Source organism: Schistocerca serialis, chromosome 6 (genome assembly GCF_023864345.2).
Source record: "Schistocerca serialis cubense isolate TAMUIC-IGC-003099 chromosome 6, iqSchSeri2.2, whole genome shotgun sequence".
Lineage (NCBI taxonomy): Eukaryota > Metazoa > Arthropoda > Insecta > Orthoptera > Acrididae > Schistocerca > Schistocerca serialis.
In genome coordinates, this window is record NC_064643.1 from 375275237 (window position 1) to 375295321 (window position 20085).

The 20085-nt window shown below is 38.7% G+C and overlaps 1 protein-coding gene across 1 annotated transcript; it reads left to right on the forward strand.

Moving 5' to 3' along the window:
* The first annotated feature begins 302 nt into the window (after positions 1-302).
* On the forward strand, positions 303-19258 carry LOC126483903 (proteasome subunit beta type-2). Its single transcript, XM_050107171.1, has 4 exons — positions 303-510; positions 599-792; positions 18641-18803; positions 18904-19258. Exons 1-4 carry the CDS (start codon positions 420-422, stop codon positions 19065-19067), a joined length of 612 nt encoding a protein of 203 aa, XP_049963128.1. The 5' UTR covers positions 303-419; the 3' UTR covers positions 19068-19258.
* The last annotated feature ends 827 nt before the right edge of the window (positions 19259-20085 follow it).

The window sequence follows — 20085 nt, forward strand, 5'->3', positions numbered from 1 at the left end:
TCTGAATGAACCGAAACCGGTCATATGAATAATAAAAAAAATTTGCAATCAAGACGGATTTAAAATAACATAAAATCACTGATTGCTGTTATCCCATAAGACATTATGTCTGTTTTTGCAAAGCACTCAAAATACGCTAAGCGCTATACGGGCTCAAATGTGCCATCTGAAAGTCACATGACTTGAGCTGCTGGAGATGTAGTAGAGAGAATTCTCGTTCTGCGCACCCGGATCCTCACTCCATAGTCATTTATACGCTACGGCCGTCATTTCAGTGGCCTCTTTGGAGTAAAATGACTCTGAATATGTGTAAACTATGGTCTTTGACCAGTGATGTTTCTATAGCGTGGATGAGTAGCTGATTTGTTGACGAGAGTTGTTGCTGTTTTTCTGTAGCCGACAGTTCAAGAGAGAAAGAAATGGAAACATTACTGGGGATTGCATTTAGGGATTTTGTCATAGTAGCTGCTGATATGACACATGCCAAGAGCATAATGGTTATGAAAGATGGTAACGTAGCTTTGTTCATTCCGATACTTTCTACAGAAAATCATGATGTAAGTTAGAGTGTAACGACACGCTACTATTTTCTTTTCAGATGAAGATAAGCTTCAGAAATTGTCTGAAAAACTGGTTATGGCAATTGCCGGGGAAGCTGGCGATACAACACAGTTTTCTGAGTACATAGCAAAAAATATACAACTGTATAAAATGAGAAACGGCTACGAGCTGTCTCCTGCCGCTGCAGCTAGCTTCACGCGTCGGAATTTAGCGGAATATTTAAGGAGTAGGGTAAGTATTTTTAACTTTCAGGTCTTCGTTATCGGCACACAGACATAACGTTAGTAATGTGGCATATAAGCGATTCTGCAGTTTTCGAAGGGCTGTTTTCAGCCTCCAAGTAGGCCTACTGTTTACGACGGTGACTGTATCGGAATCGTACCCGTTAGCCTTCACTACCATTCCTTCTGTGGTTTATAGCCGAAAAACTATTACTACTCTTGCTTTATAATAAGTAATTCTTTCAGACTCTATTGTTGGAAAGTATTAGGACAGATACATAATTCGTTTGTAATTGTTATACAGTTGAATTCATTGCGTTTTAGATTGTGTATCTCAGGTTTTACACATTTCATGGCATGTTTATGTGTGTCCAAGGATCATGAGAATGTGTCTCAAAGGCTTAATCGACTATGGCATAATTGAAATTGAAGACACAGTCACAGGCATGTGTCGAGCACAGAACTAACTGTAGTGTGGTTACATAGGGTGAATAAATCTGTTAGAAGGCGGCTGTTATGTGTCGTGCAGATAATTATGACCATGAAATGATAGTTATTGGCTTAACAGTGTATTTACCGTTGGCATGTAACAGAAAGTGTGATTTCATAATAGGAGGCGGAGAATGACACGGCAGTCGGCCAGTACCATTAGGGTCTTCCGAGACCTGTTCAGACAGAGTTTAGTTTTAGAAAAGACGTATCAGACATATATGTACGTGGTTGTAATGAAGGTAGTTGTATATGTACAAACTACTAAGAAAAGAAACACGTCCACTATTAATACACATATTTCTGTGGAAAGAGCTAGTGCTTTAGGTACTCATATTATTTCCAAAGCTGTTTCATGGTAACTGTACAGTTTTGGGCTACATGCTCGGATGCTTGTGTGGTGTCTTCCACTGTCTCTCACCCACTGACTTTCCAGAGTGTAATGGCTGACTGGATATAGCAGTTGAGACCAGCAGATAAATGTTGATTAAGTTAATGAGTGATTATTATAGAATGTGATGCAAAGAGAATATTGGACATCTTATCTTCCAAAAAAATACTAGAATATGACAGTTACAGAGAGTGTAGTTTCTACAGTTATCTTGTGTTTTGAACAGTCTGTTATCTAAGAAGCAGACATGCTGTGACAGTTCTGCAGGAACTGACAGATTTTTCAGAATGACTGGCTATATTAACACAACTATGTGGTTTCTGTGTATTAAAATCATCAGTTTTTTTTTGTAACAAATGTCTTAATGACACACTGCCTGTTTTATGGATGGATACGTTTTAAAAAAGCATTGACTTGGCCATTAATTCAGAGCTTCTTGACTTACACTCCCCAGCACTTTTAAGTAGGCAGGAGGCCTGACACTTCAAAAGAGATAGTAAATGTTTGTTACACACTTGCCGTTGTAAGCAAAAATGGTGGGAAAGTCTCCAGCTGAGCTGAGGGTTGTCCTTACATCAACATGTGGAGTATAAATTGTTACAATATGTTGCATCAAATGTGGTTTTCCACGGGCTTTTCTTCTCATATTGGTGGTACTTCCACCTAAGCAGAAAACAGTGCCAGTGGATAATGTGCTATTCTTAAAGTAGTCAGCATCACTTCGTTTCATTGGAGTGGCTGGCATGAGGTTCACAAGTGTGACCACAGTGTTGTTTATCCCCCCTCTGACTGCTTGCTCATCTTCCCACTGATGTATGATCTGTGGGTCCAACAATGTGATGATAGTGTGCAGGGGAACACAGAACTCTGAATTACAAATGGTGAATACTTTCTTGGCTGCATCACTTCCCTCAAATCCCACTGTGTGCTCTTACACAGCAGAATAGCACCTATTTTAGAGAGAGAAAGAAAGAAAACAGACACATGATTATTTAATTTTTTGTTGTCAAGTTCTATGCAATGGGTCATTCCATATCAAATCACCCAATAAAAAATAAATTTTACACCCACCTCCTTAAATTTTCATGAAATTTGGCTCAAATGGTTCTGATACCATCCTGACAACACCTGCAAAATTTTTTTACTGTATCTCTTATAGTTTTTTTTTATAAATTTTTATAAAGTTTTTATGTTTTGCGGTTTCCGAACCTTCGGAATGGTAAATTTAATTTGTATTCAAAACTTTAAAATTGCGTATCTTAAAAACTCTTTTTGAGATAACATCATGAATTTTTGCAGCAAGTTTGTTTATTATACATATTTGAAGATAATATATATATATATATATATATATATATATATATATATATATATATATATATATATATATATATGCACACACACACACACGGATGTTTTGTTTTATAGGAATTGCAATATCTAGTCTCAGACCTGATAGAATGCTCAAATTTGTTTTAATTTACTCTTAAACCTATAGACTACTTGATAAAACAAAAATAATGATGGCTTTTTAACATGTTTATTAATGATAGTAGATTACATTAGAATTATGTACAAAGATAGTGTACTTACGACACTTATGTATAACCCAACTGATTGCTTGAAACATTGAATTTTTTGAGTAATTTTGTCTTTTTAATAAACATTAATGCTGATTCAATCTGTTTTTCCACTTCATCCAAGAGCTTTCAGTTCTTTTGATTCAGTCTTTTTTGAAGTAATACATTCTTCCAGTGCCGCTTGATTGAGGTGTGTCTACTACACAGACTATGTGCTCCAAAGGCACTATGCAAGAATCTTCTCTTTCAGGCCAATAAAATGATGCAGCTGGTCCTGAAGGATGTAGAAATAGAATTTCTGCATCTTCCTCATCATTGAATATTGTTTTTACCAGTCCAAAGTACCAGTTACCATCATAATTTGCAGCCACATAGCTATTTATGGATGGTTCAACACGAACCCAATCAGAAGAAGAATGGAAAGAAAAGACTAAGGAGGGTTTTACACAATCTGTAGTCCTTCTAATTTCAAGGTTGTTTGTTGGAAGTGGTTTGAAGTTATGAAAACTTCTTGTTCCAGGAATGGTTCGGGTTGCTGAAAACATTTTTCTAGTTTTAACCGTAGCAAATCAGCTTCTTTTTTGTCAATAAAGTGAAAATGAATGTTTTCAATATTTTTTTCACAAAACTTGTACACATCGATTGCTGTCATTATTTGTTCTTCATCTGAAAGCTGTAGACTGGCTTTCCGTAAAATTCTTTAAATAGTTCCTCCTAGGCCGTCACAAATTGACTTCCCATGACTTGGTGCAAAAAAGAGTGTTGGGCCTTCAAATGAAAGTCTCTCAAGTGTTCAGTCAAATTTTAAAAACTGTTTCTATTTTTGTACTGCCCAGCACAACCATCTGTAAAATAGTGAACTGAGTCAATGTCAGTATGATGTAATGACAGCCAGTTTGTAATTTCTTTTTGAACAAAGTTAACAAAACCAGTGTCATGTTCTTTGTCATCACTAATAAAACAGTGGTTGGAAACAAAAAAATTGTTTTCCTCATTTCTTAGAAAAACTCCAACTGGGTGTAGAGTACAACCACCTCTATTCCAGTGGTAACTTTGGATCTCATTTTGTATAACAAAGGAATAATTTTCACTGAAATCCATCACAATAATTGCTGTTTTGGGTGGTGGGTCTTCTTTCAATCTTTTAAAGGCTGCTGATTGGGATTTTGCTATAAACGAGTGCAGGGTGAGCTTTTCCAATGACCTAACCAATAAAGAAATGTAGTCTTCAACACTGATAGACTGTTTGTTCATTTCTGCCTGTCTGTGTCAACCCACTGACTGATTACAATTTCTTCTTCTAAATCATAATCTTCACTTAGTTTTTCAGATAAGTACTCAGTTAGTGCAGTATTTGCAGGACAGCTGTCACAATGATGTAGCATGCAGTTTTGGTTTTCCGTGTTGCACACAAGCATCTTAATTAGGTCTTTATAAGATTCTTCAATTTTCACAGCATCCAGTAATAGTTTAACATTCTGGTGGATACTGCATACACATACAGTGTGTGTGCCTGCAGCACCAGCAAGGATACACCATTTAGGTCTCAAGAAACAAAATTTTGAAAATCCTACTTCTACCTTGGGATTCTCTCATTTGAAAGAATAATAGAGTTCTCTCAAGTTACACAAAATGAGTCTTTTTTTGCATGTACACATTTTTTTGAACACTTACTTTCATCCTTTTCATAAAAATCTGTTACAAGTCTTACTGTATTTTCAGAAAGAGTTTTACCTTTTTTTGGACCAGGAGCTTCCAAAAGACCCTTTTCAGATTTTATCTTTCTAGCTTGTCACACCATGTACTCACTCAAATTAAATTCTTTCATCACTTTGTTTCGACTCCAAGAATCTGGAGCCAAGGTCAGAATCTGGATTTTTCTAGACCTCCCAACAGATGAAATCTTCTCTTTCATAAGAGAAATTATTACATCAAAATCCTTTGCCTTCTCAACCACATTTGTATCTTCTTCGTCATCATCAGAACTTGGTGCATCATTTTTTAATGCTCTTGAAACTGCCTTTTTTGCAGTCTCTTCAATACTGCTAACCTTTCTTTTAAAAATAAGACCCTTTACTTTGTTCTGATAAGCCATGAAGCTTTATCGATGTTAAACCTAAATTATCAAGAGCAATGTTTGTAAGAGGGATTCATTTCTGGATTCCAATGATTCTAACTCAACCATGACTTCATCATCTGTTTCACTTTCATTGACTTCAACTCTTAATTTTTCCTCACAAAAGTTACGGCATGTTGAGCAAAGCTTTTGTCCAGGTTTTATGCTAATATTTTTTGTCAGTAATTGTTTAGAAAGATCCAAGCCTACACTTCTCAATGATTTTTTGATGGGCTTTTTGTGTTTTTAGTGGGTCTACACATGTTGTTTGATACTTTTCAAAAACATTTAAAAAGTAGTAGCTGTGGCGTGAACATAAGTTCTTAAATTCAAACAGATTAATTCCAGATCGTAAGTGGATCAAATCTTTTTCTTCCTCACTCAATTCCGATACCGGTTGTAACTTTTTTGAAGGTGTGTAGGTTGTTTGGAAACAGTCAGATTTTTTAAATAACCCTATGTTACAGGTTTGAATATCTGACATACTGATTTCACTTTTGGTCTGATAATGTTCTGGTTACTTTTATAGGATATTCGAAAAGAATCTCTGTAAACTAAGTAACAGTACGTACTGAAAGTTCGAATAAACTTAATAAAATACTATCCAAGCACTATTTAACACTGTAATAATTTTTTACTTCAAAACATAGGAGTAACAAAACAAAATCCAAGCGTACATTGTTACTCGAAGAAGACAAAAACTTATTTTCGGAGTCTAAGTCACTTGGTACTTTTTATTTTTAAAATATAATTAATATTATTTTAAAAAATAGATAACTATTAAACAGGTTAAAAAGCCGACATAAATTTTCTTTTATCTAATGGCCTATACAATTAAGAGTATTTTAAAACAAATTTGAGCTTTCTATCAGGTCTGAAACTCTAGATATTGCAGTTTTTGTAAAACTAAACATCCGTTAGCTAAAAAAAAAATAAATAATAATAATAAAAAAATTCTGACTGCTGAAACAACGCCAAATCTAAAAACTTTAAAAATTTATTAAAAAAAACTATAAGAGATAGAGCAAAAAAATTTTCTAGTGCTTTCAGGATGATAAAAGAAGTAATTGTACCAAGTTTCATCAAAATCTGACATGGTTGGTGTCAAGGCCTGGGTGACTTGACATGCAATTAATCAGAAACTTAAGTTTAATACCGGCCACAAATACTGTTCAGGAGAAATTGGGAAACTTCCATAAAATTCCATGATCTGCAACACATAATGTAGAGATTAATGGCATTTTGGAGGAAAGTAGTCTTCTGAGAATAAGAAGAAAAAAGAAAACAGGTATTGTGGAAAGAATGGTTTTTTATTCAGTGTGTTTCGTACGATCAAATGTCATCAGTACTTTGATACTATGCAGATCCGTCAGCTGTGCGTATTGGAATGGCTTAACATTGTGAGATAGATTGAAAACTCAGGAAAAACCACTTTAATTTTGTTGATCAGCATGGATTGGTGCATAAGTTTGTAGCATTTTCCAAAAGTTTACCAAACACGACAGATACGCGTAAAAGACTTTAGACATTAATAATATATTCTGTTTCACTATTTACAACAGTCTGCCAATGCTAACGTAACTTTTCAATTTCATGACTGTGAAAATCATGTGGTTTTGAGGCTAAGGACTCATTGAACTATGATAGGGGTGCATTTTCATCCAGAAAGCAAGTTCCTTGAAGGTTGTTCGATAGAGAGCGGCAAAGGTGAAAATCTGAGTGTGCAAGATCAGGTAAAAAAGATGGATGCAGAATGACTTCCCAACCCAACTCCTGCATAGTGTTTTTTGTCAGTTTAGTAGAATGTGGGTGGGCATTATCATGGAGTAGCATCACTTCACCCAGTCTTTCCTATCGTTGGTCTTGGACTGTGTCTGCAAGATATCTGTTGTTGACAGTAAATGTGAGTAGTGGTGGTTACACCCTGAGGAAGCAATTCATGGTACACTACACTGTTGCTGTTCCACCAGATGCATAGCATTACCTTCTGTGGGTGCATGAAAGTCTTGTGTGGGAGTTATTGCTTTGTCTGCACTCAACTATGTCTTTCTTTACCTTGTGTTATCATAAAGACACAATTTCTTGTCACCAGTAATGATAAAGGATTGGAATGGTTGACGTTATTCACAAGCCAGTTGATGGCACTCAAGCAGAGATGCACATATAGCCACCCGTTGATTTTTGTGATTTTTACTTGGAGCATGCGGTAAGCATATACCCAATTTTTGAATCTTCCCCATTACATGCAAATGTCACATGATGGTGGAATCATCACAGCCTCTGCTGCTGTCACCCTGCTGTTGAACTCAAACAGAAGAATATGTCAGAAATATTCAGATTTCTTCACTTGGCACTCCATTTTCTAGCATTTACAGCTCTACTCACTATTTCTAAATGACAATATGTAAACTCAAAAAGTAACAGTGAACTACAAATAAAAAAATGCCACTTGATAAATAAACCTGTAGGAACTGGAATGCCAAATGATTAATACACACATGATAGAGGGCACTAGATCCATACTATTATTCAATCTTGCAAAAATAAAATTCTCAGTCTAGTCTAAAGAGGAGCTTGCCTTATTTTATTGTTACTTACCAGTACTAGAACAACACAGTGACATGCATACTTAGACTGTAGCTGCTGTTTGTTACTTTAGTATAACAGCTACATTATTTGCATTAAATACACTCCTGGAAATGGAAAAAAGAACACATTGACACCGGTGTGTCAGACCCACCATACTTGCTCCGGACACTGCGAGAGGGCTGTACAAGCAATGATCACACGCACGGCACAGCGGACACACCAGGAACCGCGGTGTTGGCCGTCGAATGGCGCTAGCTGCGCAGCATTTGTGCACCGCCGCCGTCAGTGTCAGCCAGTTTGCCGTGGCATACGGAGCTCCATCGCAGTCTTTAACACTGGTAGCATGCCGCGACAGCGTGGACGTGAACCGTATGTGCAGTTGACGGACTTTGAGCGAGGGCGTATAGTAGGCTGCGGGAGGCCGGGTGGACGTACCGCCGAATTGCTCAACACGTGGGGCGTGAGGTCTCCACAGTACATCGATGTTGTCGCCAGTGGTCGGCGGAAGGTGCACGTGCCCGTCGACCTGGGACCGGACCGCAGCGACGCACGGATGCACGCCAAGACCGTAGGATCCTACGCAGTGCCGTAGGGGACCGCACCGCCACTTCCCAGCAAATTAGGGACACTGTTGCTCCTGGGGTATCGGCGAGGACCATTCGCAACCGTCTCCATGAAGCTGGGCTACGGTCCCGCACACCGTTAGGCCGTCTTCCGCTCACGCCCCAACACCGTGCAGCCCGCCTCCAGTGGTGTCGCGACAGGCGTGAATGGAGGGACGAATGGAGACGTGTCGTCTTCAGCGATGAGAGTCGCTTCTGCCTTGGTGCCAATGATGGTCGTATGCGCGTTTGGCGCCGTGCAGGTGAGCGCCACAATCAGGTCTGCATACGACCGAGGCACACAGGGCCAACACCCGGCATCATGGTGTGGGGAGCGATCTCCTATACTGGCCGTACACCACTGGTGATCGTCGAGGGGACACTGAATAGTGCACGGTACATCCAAACCGTCATCGAACCCATCGTTCTACCATTCCTAGACCGGCAAGGGAACTTGCTGTTCCAACAGGACAATGCACGTCCGCATGTATCCCGTGCCACCCAACGTGCTCTAGAAGGTGTAAGTCAACTACCCTGGCCAGCAAGATCTCCGGATCTGTCCCCCATTGAGCATGTTTGGGACTGGATGAAGCGTCGTCTCACGCGGTCTGCATGTGCAGCACGAACGCTGGTCCAACTGAGGCGCCAGGTGGAAATGGCATGGCAAGCCGTTCCACAGGACTACATCCAGCATCTCTACGATCGTCTCCATGGGAGAATAGCAGCCTGCATTGCTGCGAAAAGTGGATATACACTGTACTAGTGCCGACATTGTGCATGCTCTGTTGCCTGTGTCTGTGTGCCTGTGGTTCTGTCAGTGTGATCATGTGATGTATCTGACCCCAGGAATGTGTCAATAAAGTTTCCCCTTCCTGGGACAATGAATTCACGGTGTTCTTATTTCAATTTCCAGGAGTGTATAATTTTCATCAATAAAATGTCAGTTATTAATTTTGATATGATACTGGAAATCCCTAGGTGGAACTCACACTAAGAGTACTATATAGATAAGGAGTTTGGCAATCAACTGACACCTACATAAGATTGAGATCTTTGTTTTCCATGTTTTTCTCATGCTGATATCGACTAAAATCTTCATGGGAGTTCAGCTTGATGCTAATATATGACTCGCATGAAATTTCAGGGACGTACCTCATTGTTGGTTTCAAACACTCCTGAATCTTGGGAATTACCTTAGGATGAAGATGAGTTAAATTAGAAAAATATTGTGCTGATTAGGCTCACCGTGTTAGTGCCGTGTGGCAAGTTAATGTAAAGCTGGCAAAGCTGCTAATGGCTTCTGATTAGGTGCACAATGCACGGTGATAGTTGGTAATATCAAGAGATGGGGTTTTGCAAGGCATAGTTTGTATCCCAATACATGTGGGAAGGAGCTAATTAGTTAGAATATAGCGTATGGTGGTAGCCTATGCATGATTAAATCCCTGTTGTCATTGGTTGGCAAAACCGATCTTTTCTTAGGACAGATTGACAACAGACTCTGATGCCTAGAAAATGTTATGCCTATCAGAGAGATTTCTGCAACAGGTACGCAAAGATAGAATGTACCATCGCACAGGAGCGCACACTCCTTAGTAGCAGAGAAGAAAAAGAAACTGGAAAGGCAAGCATCACTGAAATGTATGTAGAATTTGCAGTTTTTTAACAGAATGTGCAGTCATTAAAAACAAAGTACAGCAATTTAAAGTTGAATTACAGTTTTTAAACAATGCAGTGGTAGCATTACAGATTACTGGTGTAAAGACACCAAAATGTAGTACACAGTATTCTTGTCACCTACCGCTACTTTAAAATGTTGAGGGATTGCACATTTTTATCATAAATAGAACTCATTTTATTAGTGATAGGCAAAATCACAATTACTCCAGATAAACATTTCAAAATGTCAGCCATTGAATTTAGAGCTTGACATCCATAAAAGATTAATCATTTTGTGTTTGTGTTGTCCACTTAGTGAAACTTTTTAACAAATTACCCAGAGTCCTAGACAGTCTCAGCTCCCAAAACTGTGCAGATGTGAACACAAATGTTTTATGGATGAAATTAATAACAGCTTCCTAAACATTCTGAATATTGTAGGCAGGGCACAAATAGCAAACACTGCTATGGGAGTAGCCAAAATTTCAGCACCAGTCTTAGATGTTATATTTACAGACATCAGCAGTGAATATACAACAGATGTTGGCTTTTTAGGTAATTACGGCTAGGTGATAGAAGAGCATGGAAAACACCATGAAACTGCAGGCCTCTAACAGAAGCTTCTTTAAACCTATAATATGCACATTTTTGAGGTTATTGGCAAACCAAACCTGCGATGAAGTGTATAAAGATAACAATGTAAACTAAAATTGTGCATGTTTCAAACTAACTTTTGAGGAGACATTTTCAAAAGTGGCCACTTTTGCTGCCAAGGAAAAGAAATGCAGTTAATCTACAAAGGTATTTCTTGATTTCTTCTTCTTCAGAAACACTTTGCTTACCATTGCCAGTCTAAATTTTATATCCTCTCTGATTCGACCATCATCTCTTTATTTTGCTTTCCAAGTAGCAAAACTCATCTACTTAGTGTCTCATTTCCTAATCTAATTCAATCAGCATCACCTGATTTGATTAGACGTCATTCCATTACCCTCGTTTTGCTTTTGTTGATGTTCATGTTATATCCTCCTTTTAAGACACTGTCCATTCTGTTCAACTGCTCTTCCAGCTCCTTTGCTGTCTCTGACAGAATTACAATGTCATCACCAAACCTCATGGTTTTTATTTTTTCTCCATGGATTTTAATTCCTACTCTGATTTTTCTTTTTTCTCCTTTACTCCTTGCTCAATATACAGATTGAATAACATCGGGGAGAGGCTATGACCCTGTCTCACTCCCTTCTCAACCACTGCTTCCCTTTCATGCCCCTTGACTCTTATAACTGCCATCTGGTTTCTATACAAATTGTAAATAGCCTTTCGCTCCCTGTATTTGACCCCTGCCATCATCAGAATTTGAAAGTGTATTCCAGTAAACATTGTCAAGAGCTTCCTCTGAGTCTGCAAATGCTAGAAATGTAAGTTTGCCTTTCCTTAATCTATTTTCTAAGGTAAGTCATAGGGTCAGTATTGCCTCATGTGTTCCAACATTTCTACTCAATCCAAATTGATCTTCTCCAAGGTCAGCTTCTACCAGTTTTTCCATTTGTCTGTAAAGAATTCGTGTTAGTATTTTACAACTGTGACTTATTAAACTGATAGTTTGGTAATTGTCACACCTGCTTTCTTTGGGATCGCAATTAATATATTATTCTTGAAGTCTGGGGGTATTTTACCTGTCTCATACATCTTGCTCACCAGATGGTAGAGTTTTGTCAGGGCTGGCTCTCCCAAAGCTATCAGTAGTTTTAATGGAATGTTGTCTACTCCCGGGGCCTGGTTTCGACTTACATCTTTCAGTGCTCTGTCAGACTTCTCATGCATTATCATATCTCCCATTTCATCTACATGCTCTTCCATTTCCATAGTATTGCCCTCAAGTGCATCACCCTTGTATAAACCGTCTATATACTCCTTCCTCCTTTCTGCTTTCCCTTCTTTACTTAGAACTGGGTTTTCATCTCAACTCGTGATATTCATACAAGTGGTTCTCTTTTCTCCAAAGGTCTCTTTAATCTTCCTGTAGGCAGTATCTATCTTACCCTTGTGATATACGCCTTTACATCCTCACATTTGTCCTCTTAGCCACCCCTGCTTAGCCTTTTTGCACTTCGTGTCGATTCATTTTTGAGACATTTGTATTCCCTTTTTGCCATCTTCATTTACTATATTTTTATATTTTCGCTTTTCATCAATTAAATTCAATATTTCTTTTGTTACCCAAGGATTTCTACCAGCCCTTGTCTTTTTACCTACTTGATCCTCTGCTGCCTTTACTGTTTCATCTCTCGAAGCTACCCGTTCTCCATCTACTGTATTTCTTTCCCTCATTCTTGCCAATCATTCCCTAATTCTCTCTCTGAAACACTCTACAACCTCTGGTTCGTTCAGTTTACCCATGTCCCATCTCCTTAAATTCCCACCTTTTTGCAGTTTCTTCAGTTTTAGTCTACAGTTCATAACCAATAGATTGTGGTCAGAGCCCATATCTGCCCCTGGAAATGTCTTAAAATTTATAACCTGGTTCCTAAATCTGTCTTACCATTATATTATCTATCTGAAACCTTCCAGTATCTCCAGGCCTCTTCCATGCATACAATCTTCTTTCATGATTCTTAAACCAAGTGTTAACTGTGATTAAGTTAGGCTCTGTGCAAAATTCTACCAGGTGGCTTCCTCTTTCCTTCCTTACCCCATTCCATATTCACCTACTACGTTTCCTTCTCCTACTATCGAATTCCAGTCCCCCATGACTATTAAATTTTCATCTCCCTTCACTATCTGAATAATTTCTTTTATCTCTTCATATATTTCTTCAGTCTCTTTGTCTTCTGCGGAGCTAGTTGGCATATAGACTTGTAAAACTGTGGTAGGCATGGGCTTCGTTTCGATGTTGACTAAAATATTGCGTTCATCCCCCCCCCCCCCCCCCTCTCCCCCCACCCCCCATTGTCAGGTTAGCGAGAACACCATCCCGACTTTCAAAAATTATGTGCCGTAAGGTCGCGCTTTTTTTTCCCCCCTCCATTATTACTCTCCAATCTACTTCTGCATTTTCCTTATTTGATTTTGTATTTATAACCCTGTATTCACCTGACCAGAAGTCTTGTTCCTCCTGCCACTGAACTTCACTAATTCCGACTATATCTAGCTTTTACCTATCCATTTCCTTTTTTAAATTTTTTCACCTACTTGCCCGATTAAGGGAGCTGACATTCCATGCTCTAGTCTGTAGAACGCCAGTTTTCTTTCTCCTGATAATGACATCCTCCTGAGTATTCCTGCCCAGAAATCCAAATGGGAGACTATTTTACCTCCAAAATATTTTACCCAAGACGATGCCACCATTATTTAACCATACATTAAAGCTGCATGCCCTCGGGAAAAATTACTTCTGTAGTTTTGCCTTGCTTTCAGCCTTTCATAGTACCAGCAGAGGTAGGCCGTTTCGGTTAACGTTGCAAGGCCTGATCAGTCAGTCATTCGGACTGTTGCCCCTGCAACTACGTACAATGTTGCTGCCCCTCTTCAGGAACCACATGTTTGTCTGGCCTCTCAACAGATACTCTTCCGTTGTCGTTGCACTTAAGGTATGGCTATCTGTATTGCTGAGGCACGCAAGCTTACCCACCAATGACAAGGTCCATAGTTCATGGGAGGAGGACTGCCATGCTACGTGCTACAATTTGAAGCCCTTTAGCAACAGTGTGTTGCGTCTTGGGTCAGCTGAGCAGTAAAGTCGACTGAATGATATGTATGACATGTAATACCACAACCTTTATTGAGAACGGAATAACGGGGTGTCTGCGTCCGGGGAAACCGGGTAATCCGAGAAAAATCCTGGAATTGTTTCATCCAGGAAAAACGTGAATTTTGCGGGAAAAACACGAATTTTGCGGGATTCCTGGAATTTTTCGTTGTTTTAGTTTTCATTTAAATTTTTTGTGATTTTGACTGGTAACAACTGATACTCTGATAAAGAATATTACTGCAGACTGATAATACTGCAACAATAAAACATAAACGAGAGAAAAAAAACAACGAAACACCGTATACACACAGGCGTCTGCCAGCAGTAAAATGTGTCAAGGCCTTAGGATGAAGAATATGCAATGCTTCGTAGCAACAAACTGCTTGGGATGAACGTGACATCACAACTGTTTACATTAATGCAATTTTGTCATATGATATGGTTGGAGACCGTGGCTGTTATTTGAAGACAAATATTGATGGTGTTGAGACAGCAACCAGCCACAAATTTATTTTCAGTTCCTTTATTCAAAATGTACCATTACCGGTTTCGAATCATTACGATTCATCTTCAGATGGTTTTCATGCTTTCATTACAACATGTGGTGCGTTTTCTTACAGATTGTCGTGAAATGTCGGTTTAGAGTGTTTGTTTTCATAGTATTCGTCCGACAGATGTTGTAATGGAAGCATGAAAACCGTCTGAAGGTGAATCGTAATGATTCGAAACCGGTAACGTTACCTTTTGAATAAAGGAACTGAAAATAAATTTGTGGCTGGTTGTTGCCTCAACATCAACAACATTTGTTTACATTAAGTTCGTGCAAAAAGGTGGGAATTTAAGGAGATGGGACCTGGATAAACTGAAAGAACCAGAGGTTGTACAGAGTTTCAGGGAGGGCATAAGGGATCAATTGACAGGAATGGGGGAGAGAAATACTGTAGAAGAAGAATGGATAGCTTTGAGGGATGAAATAGTGAAGGCAGCAGAGGATCAAGTAGGTAAAAAGACGAGGGATAGTAGAAATCCTTGGGTAACAGAAGAGATACTGAATTTAATTGATGAAAGAAGAAAATGCAGTAAATGAAGCAGGCAAAAAGGAATACAAATGTCTCAAAAATGAGATGGACAGGAAGTGCAAAACGGCTAAGCAGGGATGGCTAGAGGACAAATGTAAGGATGTTGAGGCTTATCTCACGAGGGGTAATATAGATACTGCCTACAGGGAGTAGACAACATTCCATTAGAACTACTGACAACCTTGGGAGAGCCAGTCCTGTCAAAACTCTACCATCTGGTGAGCAAGATGTATGAGACAGGCAAAATTCCCTCAGACTTCAAGAAGAATATAATAATTCTAATCCCAAAGAAAGCAAGTGTTGACAGATGTGAAAATTACCGAACTATCAGTTTAATAAGTCACAGCTGCAAAATACTAATGCGAATTCTTTACAGACGAGTGGAAAAACTGGTAGAAGCCGACCTCGGGGAAGATCAGTTTGGATTCTGTAGAAATATTGGAACACGTGAGGCAATACTGACCCTACGACTTAACCTAGAAGAAAGATTAAGGAAAGGCAAGCCTACATTTCTAGCATTTGTAGACTTAGAGAAAGCTTTTGACAATGTTGACTGGAATACTCTCTTTCAAATTCTGAAGGTGGCAGGGGTAAAATACAGGGAGTGAAAAGCTATTAACAATTTGTACAGAAACCAGATGGCAGTTATAAGAGTCGGGGGGCATGTAAGCGAAGCAGTGGTTGGGAAGGGAGTGAGACAGGGTTGTAGCCTCTCCCCGATGCTATTCAATCTGTATATTGAGCAAGCAGTAAAGGAAACAAAAGAGAAGTTCAGAGTACGCATTAAAATCCATGGAGAAGAAATAAAAACTTTGACGTTCGCTGATGACATTGTAATTCTGTCAGAGGCAGCAAAGGACTTGGAAGAGCAGTTGAACGGAATGGACAGTGTCTTGAAAGGAGGGTATCCGATGAACATCAACAAAAGCAAAACGAGGATAATGGAATGTAGTCGAATTAAGTCGGGTGGTACTGAGGGAATTAGATTAGGAAATGAGACACTTAAAGTAGTAAAGGGGTTTTGCTATTTGGGGAGCAAAATAACTGATGATGGTCGAAGTAGAGAGGATATAAAATGTAGACTGGCAATGGCAAGGAAAGCGTTTCTGAAGAAGAGAAATTCATTAACATCGAGTATTGATTTAAATGTCAGGAAGTCGTTTCTGAAAGTATTTGTATGGAGTGTAGCCATGTATGGAAGTGAAACGTGGATGATAAATAGTTTAGACAAGAAGAGAATAGAAGCTTTCAAAATGTGGTGCTACAGAAGAATGCTGAAGATTAGATAGGTAGATCAAATAACTAATGAGGAGGTATTCAATAGATTTGGGGAGAAGAGGAGTTTGTGGCACAACTTGACTAGAAGAAGGGATCGGTTGGTAGGACATGTTCTGAGGCAGCAAGGGATCATCAATTTAGTACTGGAGGGCAGTGTGGAGTGTAAAAATCATAGAGGGAGACCAAGAGATGAATACACTAAGCAGATTCAGAAGGGTGTAGGCTGCAGTAGGTATTGGGAGATGAAGAAGCTTGCACAGGATAGAGCAGCATGGAGAGCTGCATCAAACCAGTCTCAGGACTAAAGACCACAACAACAAGAAGTTTGTTTGAGCAGTTGCCATGCCTGCGCAGTTGAGTTGCATATGAGCAGCACATTCTCCTGCTTCTGGCTGATTGAAGTGTGGCTGTTAGGTGTATCAGCAATAGCTGCAAGCAGCCAGGTGCTAATAGGTAAAAATTTTCTGGCACGCCCAAGCTGCTAGATACGCGCATGTGCAGAGCAGTCTGAGTTATCGTGCTGAGAGGGTAGTCTCCCTCTGACCGTTGTTTAGGTTTAGTATTTTTGCTGTTTCCTCTTCCATTACAGATCCCACGTCAAATGAAAACAAAACGGATTTCTGTGACCGGGAGCCATCAAGTGGATTAAAATACAGGCACATAATCACAGAATGCTAAAATACATTATTAGTTTGCTTTCTCACTTTATTTTATTTCCACGTTCTTGGCAGTCAGCATTAATCAGCTTACAGAACAATAAAGTTGCTTTTGTAGGTTTGCTAAATAAATTTGGCATTTATTAATATTTCTCTCTGAGGCATTATATTTATTTGAAACAAATTGTTTCACTCCACAGTATTAGCCAGTTCCAACTGTTTGCTGAATTTCAAGAGCATGTTTTCACCTTCTGGCATATATGGCATTATGCCATAATAAAGAACCAAATTTGGGATAGCGCAGTACAGGTACCCCAAGAAAATTTACATCCCAAAAACCACACTGAAAAGTGTAATATCAGATTGGAACCTACTTCATTGTGAATCTGGATATACGAACGTGCACTTAAAGCCGAATTATGCATTTTAGTATGGTTTACAAAATTCCGATACTCTTCTTTGTTTTATGCCGTAATGTAAGAGCTCTTAATGCTTTATACCTACGAACAGACTTCTGCGTCATCGAATCTGCGCATGCGCAGTAACCACTGTTTTTTGGAGCTCTGGCAACTGCTGAAATGAACCTATTTCTAACAGGTCTCGGGAAAATATTGCTAATCGTTGTTTGACAAGTGTCACTTTCAAAGTAAATTTCCTTTTACATAAGAAGAATTATGTTACGTGTGGAAATGTGCTTTGAATTTCTTGAAGTACAGAGTCTTTGATCCTCATTTAAAACTTAACACTTTGAGGACCGGACACTCAAGAGAATTTCGAGCCCAGAAGACCAGACATTTATGTCATTATTTTAAAATTTACTGGCACATTTGCATGTTGTATCTTAAAGTGTAACAAGCGAAAAAAATAAATATTATATGTGAAAGCTTAGTTTTTCTTGTAGCTACACAATGTAAATTAATTTAAACAATTAACTTCTAATATTTGTGTGTTCGCTCTATTGAAGTGATGTTGCTTTTTGCTTACTAAATCACGTGTCATATGCTCTGAATATCGGCTGACGAGATCACGTATCATCATCTATGATTGGCTTACAAAAGGGCGTAGCAATTTTGATTTCAATGCTTCGGAAACTAACGTACCGTGTTTGGTGGAATTTGAATTTATACTTTCATAACACGAAAATATGCAGCGTATCGTAATACGAAAATATGCAGTGTACACGTCCCTGCACATCAGAGACCTTTCCATTTATTTATTTTTGTCTGGGTTTCGTTTTTCAAAGTGCCGGGAAATTCTACACCGGTGTATAAAACATCAATCATTTCCAGTGAGTGCACTGTCAGTTAACAGGAAAAAAAGCTTATTTTCACCCAGGCAAAAAGTATATATTTTAACCGAGAAATCTGGGAAATTTTTTTTCCCTTGTCTATGTGTACACGCTAAAAAGAAAAAAAAAAAGTCTAAGACATTACTTTTTAGCACACCCTCGTAAATTGTCATGCAGAATTTTTCTGCTGTTGCAAAGAATGTACCATCTATATTAGATGCAGGAGATACAAATTACATTGATTTACAAAACTGGGTTATAGAAAATGAATTGTTTGAACAGAAATGCTTAAAGTATTTGAATACTGAACAAGTAATATTTTAAATACATTATTCTAGTTGTGGATCTTAGTTTACAGCCATGTAATTTGAATTTTACAGACTCCATACATTGTAAATATGCTGATAGCTGGTTATGATGATGCTGATGGTCCCGAGCTGTATTTTCTTGATTATTTGGCATCTCTTGTCAAGATCCCTTATGCAGCACATGGATATGGAGGGTACTTTGCTCTCAGTATAATGGACAGATACCACAAACCAAGTAAATATCTATACTAAGTATATTTCATGACTTGCCTCACTTGATAAATTATTTGTATTTAGAAATAGATATTTGATAATAACCATTTATTTGTTCACAGATATGACAGTTGAAGAGGCTTATGATCTACTGAAGAAATGTGTGAGAGAAGTACAGAAACGTTTAATTATTAATCTTCCAAATTTTAAAGTTCAAGTGATTGACAAGAATGGTATTAAAGACTTGCCTCCTATAACTGTCACTACGTTAGCTGCAGAAGTTTGATGTGTTGCTGACTATGGAATATCTTAATTGAAGGTGGTAACACTACACTAATGTGTTACCCGAAGAGAGGGAAATGGAAAAGTTTTCCTCATTGCCAGTTACTTTAAATTACTTTTTCTTGTATTTTTCTTATTTGTGGATTAATACTTGTAAAAATTTTAAGAAATTAAATCATTATTTTGGAAAAAAAATCTTGTTAAGTTGCGCATGTGTGGAGAGAGATTGTTGGATGCAAAGGTAATCTTAAAGATTCCTGGTGATATAAAACTATGCATTGTTAATTGCATTGGAGTGTAGTATATTGCCAAAATTATTCAGTTGTATTTATTGGGAGTTTTGTGTGAACACTAATTAGCCAGAAAGGCCCTTGCAGGATGCACCCGAAGCTCAAACTCACTTAAGAAAACTTTCAGGAAACTCGAGACTCTTGTGAGTATGTGTGTGGGGAGCAAGGGGCCCGAAGCTGTTGAGTACCTACTTCCTTACTTGTGCTGCAATCTCATCTCCCTTTCTGACATCCTTACTTCTTTCTTTCTCACAGTAGTAGCTTTTGATGGTGACCCAGCTATTTCTCTAGGTTCTGCTTTCGTTACTTGACATCTTCATTAATTTCCCCTATATAACTTCACGGCTCAACTAATTTTGGTCCCTTTCTTGGTTTGACCTCTATTTTCTGTAATGTGAGGATAATGCCTACCTACAGAGTTTGACCCTTTGTGCACAATAATTGTGTAGACTCACATACACTAAAGCAAATACAGTAGCCAGTCAGATGTGGGCTCATTACCCTTTTGATAGAGGCCTCTTACAATACGTGGGTCACACTTATGATGCCTGAGCTGCTAATGCCCCAAGCATGCCACAGTGTAGATGCATGTTTTCCCGGGGCATTAGATCTCCTAGCAATGGCCATTGTGCCAGATGACCGTTGCTATGGCTGTTTGATGCTCATGGGGAGAGCCCCAGTTTTCAATATGTGACATCAGGGCAGATGTTCTGCACATGAAACATATCAAAT

Bases quoted from the DNA above. Each gene is read 5' to 3' on its own strand.
- LOC126483903 (XM_050107171.1), top strand. From the start codon at position 420: ATGGAAACATTACTGGGGATTGCATTTAGGGATTTTGTCATAGTAGCT. The intron at 511-598 runs GTAACGTAGCTT...TTTTCTTTTCAG, and splicing joins CATAATGGTTATGAAAGATG to ATGAAGATAAGCTTCAGAAA. The intron at 18,804-18,903 runs GTAAATATCTAT...ATTTGTTCACAG, and splicing joins GGACAGATACCACAAACCAA to ATATGACAGTTGAAGAGGCT.